The sequence below is a fragment of the Tamandua tetradactyla genome, chromosome 12 (genome assembly GCF_023851605.1).
Source record: "Tamandua tetradactyla isolate mTamTet1 chromosome 12, mTamTet1.pri, whole genome shotgun sequence".
In the NCBI taxonomy this organism is placed as follows: domain Eukaryota; kingdom Metazoa; phylum Chordata; class Mammalia; order Pilosa; family Myrmecophagidae; genus Tamandua; species Tamandua tetradactyla.
In genome coordinates this window covers 31,592,112-31,604,230 of record NC_135338.1, presented here as the reverse complement: position 1 = coordinate 31,604,230, position 12,119 = coordinate 31,592,112, and the positions used below count along the sequence as shown (strand labels likewise).

The 12,119-nt window shown below is 43.7% G+C and overlaps 1 protein-coding gene across 6 annotated transcripts in view; it reads right to left on the bottom strand.

Annotated features, from left to right (window-relative positions):
- Positions 1-5,140: 5,140 nt before the first annotated feature.
- Positions 5,141-12,119, bottom strand: part of DCAF4 (DDB1 and CUL4 associated factor 4) — a 42,461-nt gene continuing 35,482 nt past the window's right edge. For 4 of the 6 annotated variants that reach the window (XM_077122943.1, XM_077122947.1, XM_077122948.1 and 1 more), the window contains 6 exons: positions 11,028-11,107; positions 9,638-9,739; positions 9,447-9,544; positions 8,374-8,547; positions 7,885-7,999; positions 5,141-6,240 (listed from right to left, as the gene is read on the bottom strand). In XM_077122943.1, the coding sequence (XP_076979058.1) occupies positions 6,047-6,240; positions 7,885-7,999; positions 8,374-8,547; positions 9,447-9,544; positions 9,638-9,739; positions 11,028-11,107 (763 nt within the window). In that variant the 3' untranslated portion in view covers positions 5,141-6,046. Of the gene's footprint in view, positions 6,241-7,884; positions 8,000-8,373; positions 8,548-9,446; positions 9,545-9,637; positions 9,740-11,027; positions 11,149-12,119 lie in introns of all 6 variants that reach the window. The other 2 variants (XM_077122945.1, XM_077122944.1) reach the window with 2 other exon arrangements.

Here is a 12,119-nt window from a genome sequence, read left to right as displayed (position 1 = left end):
GTGGTGGCCTGTGTTAGACCTGAGTGTTTGTTCTGTCTTTGTGCCAGGACACCCCTGGGCGTGTGAGTCTGCTGCCACATGGGAGTGACATCAATTTACCATTGTTCTAATCTAAGGCTTTCTTTCCATAGAAATAATGCAGAAAAATCTTCTGAATTCTTTTCCTCACAGTAGTCAGACCAACTGAGAAAAGGAAGTGTTCTCCCAGTGCCAGATTAATAGGAGGTTTTCCTTTCTTGATCTGTACACAGCTAATCCCAGCCTCAACTAAATTTGGGGCGAAAGCAAATGTTTAAAACACCCATTGGACCATCCTACATGTATCAGCTTGATTCATTTTTTTCAAACTGAGTATTATGAAACCAACCAGCACCCCCAGATCAAGAAACAGATAATGACCACACTTCTGGTCTCTCCCCCCATCAGGAATAACCTCTATCCTGATAATAGCAGAGATTGATTTTGCCCCTGTGAGTATGTGTATGCACACCTGCATGTAGTGTACATGTGTGTGCGCTACATAACAGTTTTTAATAACTTTCTGGTTTAAAAGTCCTGCTCATAGGTGAACCTAACATGTTTTAAACATGTCCCTGGTGAGCTAGGACTGGAGATTTTTGCTTGTGGCTGAGAACTAAGCAGTTTCCTAAACAATGAGACCAGCAGGACCCTAAGCACGTGCTTGAACTTAACTCTGCTGGTATGACTCATTTGTGAATTGGAAAAGAGAAGAGAACCGATATTTAGGTGCCTGGGATATGGTAGAACATAGCTTTATAGAGTCGATAGTTAATTCTCACAACCACACTGAAAAGTAAGTCGTAGTGTCTGTGTTTTACTGAAGACACTGGCTCAGAATGGTTCAGATTTGCCTGGCAAATGAGATTCCAAGCTGTATTTGGGTCCCTCAGACCTGGTTAATTGCAGTGAGGAGTCTGAACTCTGCTCCATACAGCCTGTCATTGGCATTGCACTGTAGAACCTCTCCCCATAATTTTTCCTTCCCCTTCATGGATTATGAATTCATTTGTACTTCCAGATAAGATAAGGTGTCACTGTCTTTGTAAGGGAAAGTTTAAAAAGAATTCAGGGTTATCTGTGAGCTTAGCTTTTATATCTTAAGCTTTTCCATTGTCTTCAGAAGGTCTTAGGGCAGATGACAGTAGTGCTTCTCTTTCACTAAAAAGAAACAGGGAAATGGTTTTAGAGATTAATCTACTGGCCTGGCCTGTTACCCAAAAGCTAAGTTTCAAATTGTTAAAAAAAATGTTTCAGTTTAATGGCAATTTAGTAACCACTCTTGCATTTTCAAATTCAAAACTACATCCATTGAGGGAGGAGGATTAAATGCATAATAGTGGCCTGTAACTCTACTAGGCATTAACAGCATTAATTTTAGTAACTGTTCAAGGTGAGGTCTAATCTACCTTCTGCTTAATTTTCTCCTTCACACAGGTACAGAAACTGTCAGATTTGTGAACACTAAAGCCCATATGGTAAGGAATGGGTGTTCTAGAGAATCTGTTCATCAGTGATATGCTCATGTGACCAGAGACATCTCTGGAACTACCATTTGTTTAGATGACGGTATGTCTTCATGTGCTTGGTGGAGTTCAGGTTAATATGCTTATGTGCAACTTGATCCACTGCCATGGTTTCAACTGCCACTTTATACCGACGAAACCTAAATCCTTAACTCTAGCCTGAATCTCTCCAAGCCTCTGGCCCCATTTTCTAGACAACTCTCTTAGATATCCCAAAGATACTGCAAACTTCAACAGAGCTTAAATGGATTTCCCAGTTAACCACATCCCCTTGGTTCAGACTGCTCTGGACTGTCCATATTTATCTATATTTGTATCTGTGCCTTTGCTCAGATTTTGGCCTCTGCAGACCATGTCCCTTTTTGTTCTTCAAACAGATGCTTTTATTCAAATGAAGCCAGAAGCACAAGTGGGTAAGAGGTAGGAGCAAACAGGGACACGCAAGCAAAGATAGTGAACGATCCAGATGTCATCTGTAGTATAACAGAGGCAGCAAATCTTGAGGGAAGAAGATAAAAGGGAAAACTCCATGTTGAATTGGAACTCAGAGGTCTTAAACCTCCAGAAGAAAAGTAAAAACCCTATTCTCTCAAACACAAGAGCCATAATAAATAGATTTTTAGGCTTGAGCAGGTGACCCAGCCTGCTCTGCCACTTATTAGAAGATCTTGGGTAAATCACCACATTTGAGATTGTTTCTTTTGTCAGTAAATTGGCGATACCATCACCTACTCCATAGGGTTATAAGAAGAAAAAGGAAATAATGCTGGCAAAAGTTGTTCATTCTGCAAACCAAATGTCTACTTGGTGTCAAGTGCTGGGCAAACGAAGCTTCCAGGAGGTGTCCTTCAAGCTGAAATTTAAAAATTGGACTTTTACACATGAAAGGGAGTGGAGGATGGCTTGAGAAGAGGCTCAGATCAGGATAACAGCATATGCAGCGGAACTTGAAGCATTTCTGTCCAGAAGTACCAGGTTGGAGATAGAGAGCAGGCAAAAGGATGCAGAGGTGTGATTCTGACCAAATCACAGAAGCCCATTTTTACTGTTCTGAGGCACAGGAATCACTGAAAGCAGGGCTCTTTCAATGAAAGGTCATTCCTGTGGCAGTGGCAGTGTAGTGAGCGGAGCAGAGGGGACAAACTTACTAGAAGTGAGACCAGGGCTTTTTACCCAGTATCTATAAATGAAGAAATGGGAGATACTGAGATTAGCCTAAAATTGTTTTTGGAAATTTTGATATGGTTACATGAAAGATTTATACCAGGCCAGATCTAAGGCTGGCAGGTGACAGGAAAAAGTGGACTTGGCTCAAAGGATATTTCTGGGGACCATTGTTGGAGAACACTGAAGAGGCCACTGGTGCCCTCAAGCAGATGGATTCTAGAGTGACTGCATAGCACTGTGGAGCATGAGAGATTATGTTCATTTGTGGCATTTTTGATGATCAGTATGTGTCATTGTTTTCTCATCTCTATTCAGAAGGCTACAAGCAAAGCCAACACTGGGCCAGTTACCAAATAGTTCAATACCATTGCCGTCACCTGCTCATTCTCTACGTTTCACTGTCACTTGGGGAATAGTGCAGAATGCCCTAACAGAGATCTGTAAGTATAAAATGCAGAAGGACTGTGCAACATATTAATCTTTGCAACATTATTTTAAGTGAACAGACTAAAACGTTTTTTTCATACAACCTAGACTAAGTGTTAGGCGCATGATTTCTCACCAGTGAACAAAGGGCTGTTGCAAAGTTTAAATGAGAGGTTTTGAAAAAATTTTTTTTCCCTTAGCTTAAGGGAAATCTAAAATGATTCCTTTTACAACTCTTTGCTTAAGTAGGAAATTTGAGCTATGGCACAGTTTGATAAAAAGTTAAGATGGTACATAGGGATAGGGCCATACATACCAGAATTCATATTCTCCTGTATGGTCAGATTGTCTCCATTGTTGGGAAAGTGATCAAGTTTGAACTGGGTAGCCCCGCATGGGCTTGACTTCACTGAGATAATCACGCAGAGCTGAGGGAAAACTGCATTAGATGAACAAAAGCAGTGATTCTAAATTTCAGATCCTGTAACAAATGGACATATATATCCTATTGATGGGGATAACAGGATGGGTGGACACTGCTTTTGAGCTATACATGTCACCCTACAATGATAGTGGCTCCCTGGGTCCTTCAACTCTCTCTGTAATTTCCTGGGACCAACTATGTGCAAGTCAGTATGTCAGGGGTTGGCAGGACCCCAGGGACAAAATGTAAATGATTAAACACGAGGACTTTCTTTAGTAACTAACAAACTTCTTACACCCATCAGTGAGAGCCAAAGAAATTAATTTACCTAGTGACTGAATATCATGAAATGTTGACATTATACATTTGTACACACATTATGCCACTTCTTGGTTTCTCCAAAACAGTAGCTGTGACACACAAGTTGATTATTCTGTTAGCAGAATGGAGAAGCAGAAGTAGAGAATGCAATCTCAAGTCTTCTGATTCCAAGTCCCAGCTCAACCCTTAAATAGTTCTGTGATAAAGCAAGTCACTTAAGGTCTCTGTGCCTGTTTCTTTATCTATAAAATGCTGCTGATGGTATTATATTAGCAGTACCAGTGTACCTCCTTTAGGGATTGTTATAAGGATCAAATCAAATTATGGGTTAAAGTTCGTTACAAAACATGAGGCACTGAAGACATTATGACATGTAGTTCATCTATCAGATATATAAGTGATCTCATGGTCTCATCTTCTTGTTTTGATCCTCTGTACAATGTATTGTATTGGTCAGGATTCTGGCAGGAAAAAGGTGCAACACTCAAAGCAGGTAACTGAAGGCAAAGCATGCTGGGTTTGGCAACACTGAGGTGCAACGATCAGCCGTAGGTCTGAAGGATCAAACAGACACAATCGTTATTAGAACCCAGAGAAGTCTGTTGAAAAGAAGCTGTGGCCTTAGGTTGAGGAACACAGCCAGTGCCAACCCATGGCCCAGCAGGAAGGAAGCCAAGAAACTAGAATTCTCACCTCACTCTGCTCCTGCCCTCTGCTGTCCTGCTGGGATTTCCCATTAGCGGAAACCACGTGGCAGCCAGGGGCCAGGGAGACTGATGAGACCCAGAGAGGTCAGCCTTGTGGGCACACAGAGCATGGTAGAGAAGGGCAGAGTGGATTGGAGGGCCCAGCGGAAGCTCACCTATAAAGCTATTAAAGCTGTCTCTGCCTTTCAGTCTCTGCGCTTCCAGTTTTCCTTCGCCCAAGATCTTACTAGACATTACTGCAGCTGGTTTGCTGTCACAAGCGGCTTAAGCAACATGATACTCTAAATCAGCCACAGAAGCAACACAGCACACCATGGTTCTTTCTAGTTTTTTTCTTTATTAGAGAAGTTATGGGTTTACAGAATAATCGCAAATAAAATATAGGATTCCCATATACCACCCCATTATTAACACCTGGCATTGGTGAAGAACATTTGTTACACTTAATGAAAGCACATTTTTATAACTTATCGTTAATTATAGTCCATGGTTTAACTTAGGGTTCCCTATTTCAGTAATGTAGTTCCACTGATTTTTTTTTTCCATTTTTATTCTTGTTTTAATATTAGATAGAGAGACAGGCTCATTCAGCACTTTGTAAGACCATTTCACAAATTGCTTCTAGATTACAAAAAGTCAAAGCCAGCTTTCTTTGCTGGGCTCTTACATTCCAGTTTACTATATCAGAAATAGGTGTGGCCATACCTAATATTCTGGAAGGTGCCTCAACAAAGGCATGTGAAGGCCTGTCTGTTTAAAACCTGCTAACATTTAAACGTTTTTGAATAATACTAAAAGAAGAATCCAGAGATCTCAATGGATATTGAGTGAGCTTTATTTACAAAGGCCAAGTTTAATGATTCTAAACTGCTCTGTAGAGACTCAGAGAAATGACTTCCCCTTTCTTCCATCCAGTTGGGTCCAGTTGCATCGCAAACACAGATGCAAGTTTTCCTGGGACCCAGGCACTGAATAGCCTCACAGTCTCACCATCCAGCTTCTTGAAAGGGATTTGGTGAAAGAAGAGGCAAATAATTTAGTTGCTTTTTTTTTCACCAATCTTCAGTACTTGGAAAAAAGTCTTTTGGTTAGAAAAAAAAAATCAGCTTGGAGGTAAGAGGAGGCTCTGCTAAAGGAATTCAACAAGAAAGAGAAATAGGTACCTTTTATGGAAAGGACTTTGAAGCTCCCTGAGCCCACGATTTAACTAAATTAGCTTTACTGAAGTAGCTCCATATAAACATTCCACCTTCAGCCTAGCAGCTAGACAGATGGGATCTGTGTACAGTGAACATCCATTTAAAATGCCCTTAAGAGCGGGCCACACTGGCTCAGTGGCAGAGTTCTCGCCTGCCATGCTGGAGACCTGGGTTCGATTCCCAGTGCCTGCCCATGCAAAAAAAAAAAAAAATGCCCTTAAGTCAAGTCCACTTTCCTTCAGGCTGCACGCTACAGAATTAGTTGTAGGAGAAATAGTAAAGATCCTGCCGGACTGCCATGAGTAATCCTGGTACTCCTCGGAAGCCCCCGAGCCTAGAAGAGAAGGCCACACTGGGAATGTCCGCCTTGGAGGCAGGGTACGGGGAGGGTATGGTTCTCAGCAGGCAGGCATCGTGGAGGCTCCAGATTCTCGTATAGCAATCTTGGCCCACTAAAAGAGAGGGAAGACGTGGCAGGTTAGCAAGAGAGGGCAAAGGAAATCTTAGGCATAACACATGGCTTCTCATGATTCCTAAGGGCTAAAAATGACTTCATGTGAACCCAAACAAAAACTCACAAATGGAAATTATTTCTACTGATAATAGGTACTTTTTGAAAATCAAAATTCTGAGTTGCCCTAGTGCTCTCGAACCATAACCAGCTGCACGTTTTCCAAGTGACAAGATGCACCAGCCAGTTTTGATGCCACACATGCTTGAGCAGGCTCCTGGCTAATGGGTGGGAATCTGCTTCTGGTGTCATGTGCTGCTAAAGACAGAGACCAGTTCACCCAGTTTTCATGGCAAGCAATTGATTTCCTTTTTGAAAAACAGTAGCCAAAAGATCTCTTAACTTCATTATATTCTAGAGAAAGGAAGAACAGAGTAAAACCAAGACGCGTTTAAGAACAAACCATGTGACAGCTCTCCCCAACTGGTTTAATGGTTCAGTTCTTAAGTCCAGCTAAAGTTTTCCGATCTCAAAATTCTGAGGCTCACAACCCACCACATCCCTGGTTATGGTAGCTTAGACTTATGACATATGCCACTGGAGTGCTGCATAGGGGAAGAAGCGGGCAGCCTTCAGTCCACATGGATTTCACCTTGGTGCTTTTGACCACATGAATGACTCTGAGACCGCATCATTGAAGCAGATGCTACATTGGGTTGAGGGTGAATTCAGGCTGTGCAGGTGACTGAGTATTACTGCAGATAGCTGACCAACTGCACTGGCCTCTCAGCAAAGCCTAGCTATCTATTCTGCAGTACACAGGACCTCTTCTGAGATGAAAACTTGTGGAAATTAGACTTTAAAAGGATGCTAACTGCTGGTGCTAGTAAGAGTGATAGATAAGTCTAAGAAAGTTCTAACAAATTGATGCCTCTTAGCCTGTCTCTCTCTCTCTCTCAAAAAAGATTCATAGGGGAAAATTCAATACTATAGGAATATTAGCAAATTTGAGATCTGTGAAAACTGAGAACATATTCCTTAAGGCCAAAGGTCTGCTATTCCATACATAAAAACACTTTTTTCACAATGTCAGAATTATAGCCCAGAAACAGTATAGTCCACTGTCAACTTAAAACTCCTTTCGAGAGGAGTTAGTGGCTAGAAAGTTCTGCTCCTACTCTACAGATCACGGATACACAGAGATGGAGTTACACTAAGGGCCCAGAAGTCAGTTACTTTATAGGGAGCTCATTTTCTTTTCTGGGTGCTGTGCAAGGTGTAAGTAGAAAGAATAGGGAGCCCGGGTTTTTCAATTGCAGTTGCATGAAGGGATAAAGGTCACATCAAATGCTGACTTGGTGAGCCCAGGTTCCCCAGCTCCTGTGTTTTATCACGTCTACCTCATGCCTGTTTCTACAGTGATGCTTGCTCACTGCCATGTGAATCAAGCTATCTGACTGGCGGATGTTTAAGCTGTTGTTTGCTAACATCCAACTCTGCTTCCCCTATAGCCCTCTACCCCAGTATGTCCACATTCCCCTTTATTCCGTTCTATTTTTGACAAACTTCTTTCTTTTCCCCCGGGGATTCTGCTACTTAGGTCGCCTGGGGCACTAAAGGATGGACTCTCCCCTTCCCCAGGTACCTGCCACCAGTATTCCTTCTTCCTCGTGCACGTGCAGGGGCAGGTGGGCGTACTCGTTCACGTGACCCTCGTACTGCCTAACACATTTAGTGGCCCTCAGGTCCCACAGCTTGATCTGTAGGAGAAAACACGAGGGACAGTTAGGGAAGGCCTGGCAGGTACACTGTAAACCCAAGGTACGAAAGCCAGGGAGGGCATGGGGTCTCCAAAGTCCTCTCCAGGTTACGAGGATATTAAATCTCAAAATCCTGAGCCCTGGAGCTTATCAGCAGTTTAACTAGAGAGCCTTCTAAGCCTTTCACTTCTCGCTGGGCCAGATGAGGTTCCTCCTGGCTCAGGTGGCCAGCCCAGCAGCGACCCCACAGTGTCTTCCTGTGTCTTTCTCCTACCTGGTGCCTTGGTTTAAGGGTCTCATCTACACAACCCCTTTACTTGGCAATCTCTGGGCCACAAATTCCTGGGGCTAGACAAAGTCAGCAATACCCCTACCTTTCCAGCCATGTCTGACGCCATCAGGCACTGCTCTTGCTGGAGGATTTGTACAGAAGTCACAGCGGAGTCATGGAACAGGCGGACAGTCTTCCAGCCCTTGCCCTGATTTTGAGAGCGCAGATCTAGGGCAAAGATCTCCCCGGAACGACAGCCGTTATATAGCACCGGGGTCTGTGGGAAGAGGGGCTGCTCAGTGCCCAGCTACTGCTGGGAGGGGTGTGGCCAATGTAACATGACCCATCTCTTCTCCCCTATCCCAGGCCCTGGGTCAGAAGGTTTGGGTGGAGAGGGGTTAGTCACCGTGTGGGTCTCAATGGATTTGGAGGGAAGGCAAGTCCCTGGGAGGGGGTACAGGAACGGACGCCACATGTTCTCAGTGTCCTCCTTGTGGGGAGTACACAGCTCTGATGAGCTGGATCCGATCTGCATTGTCCACTTTGGCCTCTCACAGAAGCCCAAGCAACAGACACCCTGAATCCACCAAGATCTTTTGTGAAGTTGGGATGATGAGTATGGAGTGAAAGAGATTAGAGATCAAGTAAGATGTGGGGGACCAAATAGAGGAGGAAGATGGCTGGAGAAGGCCTGAGTGAACAGCACATAACGTGAAATGCAGGCCAGTAGACTCCCTCCTCTATAAAGGGGTATTCCCACACTTTTACAGAAAGATGGCACTTTCTACTGGGCAAGTCTTTGAAAAACAGTAAGGAATAGAATTTGTAAATTTATAAGATGTATAACTTAAAAGCTGTGGATTCAATGAACAAGTGCCAGAACTTACATTTTTTCCTCCATTATTTGTCCTGCTGCCTAATTCAAGGACTCAAGAATTGCTAACAATTCATTTAGCCAGGAAGCTGTTTAAACCACATAGCCAGGCTTTCTGGATCAGCCAACTTTTGTTTAGCTCAAAAATATTCACAAAGTAACCCGTTAATCCTTTCTGATGCCCAATTTTTCCCCTGTAAAAGAGGGAGGAGGATGAAATGCCACGCAGGGGAATCCAACTTAAATCCAGCAAAATATCCCCTCTTGGGAAACCACATTACATTCCTGCAGATCCAACCAACCATGACAGCAAACTGCTGGGCCAAGATGTCGCTGTTGGTCCCAAACGACTGCCGGTGCCCTGTCACCACGTCTGTCACCAGGACCCGCCGAGACAAGCCTGACAGAGACACAGATGAGCTGGTAAGGTGGACAGCTGAACAGTGGTCTGTTGCACCCTTTGCTCTGGGAACTGGGAGGCAGAGGAGCTCACCTGTACTGAAGCAGTTATTTGCCTGGATATTCAGGGACCACGCACAGGACCAGGCACCGGGGATCCGGAAACTGCAGAGCATGCCAGGCCGTTCTCCTCCTGCTGGGGGAACAGTGGATGTAAAGTAAAGATCTCCCCTCCATGCTGAGGCCACTAACCCAATCTGTGCAACCTCCAAGACTGGCTGCTCAGGAGGTCTGTCCCCTGGTATCTTCTGAGTTTTGTGGTAGCGAGGAAGAGGAAAACCTCAGCTGGTGCCTGGCACGGAGTGGTTATCTGGAGAGTGAACTTATGACTATGTTTCCTCACTTCCCAGTAGTAGTGTTTCAGGGAGGCCCTCTGGGATCACAGACGAGATGGTTTCAATCCCAGCTCTACCATGTATTAGCTGCGTATTCTCCATAAAAAAAATTTTTAAACAAACTTTTAAATTAGTACAATACACATTAAAAGGCACAAATTGCAAGTATACAGTTTAGTGAATTACCTCTAAGTAAATTTAGCTAGGTAACCACTTCCCTGTTAAAAGACAGAATATTCCAGTGCCCCAGAAGCCCCCCTCACACCCTCTCACAATTACTGCTCCCCACATTCCTCTCTAAAGATAACCACTATCCTAATAACTAGATAAGTTTTGTGAGGCAAATTCTGAACTGAACTTAGCCTCAGTTTCACCATCTGTAAAGTGGTGATACCACTCCTGTCTCAGAAGCTGCTGGAAGATGAAATGCTAGGCACCACGCTAAGTGTGCAGCACCTCACTTAGTCCTCCATGTCACCTAAAGGGGCAGAGGTTAAGCAATCAGCTCAAACAGTTAAGGGATAGAGCTGGGGCTCATGCCAGGTCTGCCTGAAGCCTTCACTCTAAGACGCCTCACCCTTCTTTTACTGAGCCCCAATTCTCCAAAATACTAAAAACTTAACATCCAGAAGGCTTCCAGGAAGGAAGAATCAAATTGCCTTCAGCCAGACAGAAATTAAGTAACCCCATCATTGCCTGCCATACAGTAGGAGTTTAATAGAAGCTTTCTAAATAGATCTGTACAGGCAACCCAAATCAATGTTTTGATTACTTACATCGTTATACATATTTTCACTCGGATCCAACTGCTATTTTGAAATGACCCGAAGGGGTAAAACAGAGGAGACACAGTAAAAATGCACGTGTTTCTAGTCCTAATCCTGGGACAGATTTAAGAACTCCTCCCACCACTGCTTCTGTCCCCACCCTGTAAGCTGACTTGGGCTCACCCAGCCTGTGTCCCCCACACCTCTTCCCCAAAGCATCCTGACAGAACTTCTGTTGGGTGGTGCTGTAGACACGGTGCTGGGCAGAGGATAAAGTCCTCCCTCCAAAGCACCAACTTATTTCAAAGAAAAGGGTTGGTACCTGGGTTACTATTGATGAACAGCGATGCTGGGAGCAGAGTGGCACAGCCTGGAGTGTCTGCGATTCCCAAGAGGCACAGTCTGGAAAAGCTGTTAAGGACAGTAAGGCACAAGACTCTCTTCTGGGAGGAAGAATGGGCACTTGTACGTTTCAAAAAATTATAAAAATATAGCAAGCAGGACAGAGACCAACATCCATCATCAGGATTTAACATGTTAATATTTTTCCATATTTAGTTTCAGATTTTTAAAAAAGGAATCAATATGTCAGGTACAGTTTTTACTCCTCCCCGATCAACTTCCTGTTTATCTGCTTGTCTCTAGCACTTTGCACAAGGATTGTATATATTGCATACATATGCTCAACAGATGGTGGTCAAATGAACACAGGCATACCTCATCAAAACATGTAAACATTTAAAAAGCAATCAGGCAACCTTTTTACCTATCTGAACACAGGAAGTGTCCATGTCGTACTGCTTTGAAGGATAAGCTCCCTATTCAATGTCTTGTCAACAGAGAGGCTGCTTAAGACTATAAATGAGGACACTGTAGCTGGGCAGCTCAATTCCTTCTTAAATAAACCTCTTTTATTTCTGGCTTTGGAAGGTGAGACATGGGGAGAAAGGCCTTACCCACATGCACTGTGGGTTACTGTGGCTGAAACCCCCATTGCATTCAAACTTTATATGGTGCCCCTGGGGCCAAGAGCATCAATTTGATCCCCTAACAGGCCACAGGTTAACGAAGAGCCCAGGAAGAGGATGAAGAATTTAGTATAACCTCCTACCACTCTTGTTGGGGGGAAACACAGAGTGCAGGTCCGAACGAGGTGCCATCTGATTTAAAGGGAGACAGTTGCGTGAACTTCAGCAGAAACAAAAGGTGCACAAAAGCCTGAAGATGGCCAGAAATGACTACCAGAGGGCAAACCACCCAAATCAAGCTACAACAGACGGTACATTTTAAATCCAATTACAAGGATTTTTATCCTCTCCTTAAAGAAACTTGAGAGAATGCTGTACTGTTTTAATATCAGGAATGAAGTGAGGTTCTTGTTTCCTCTCTTAGAGCTTGGCCACTTCTTTCCTCT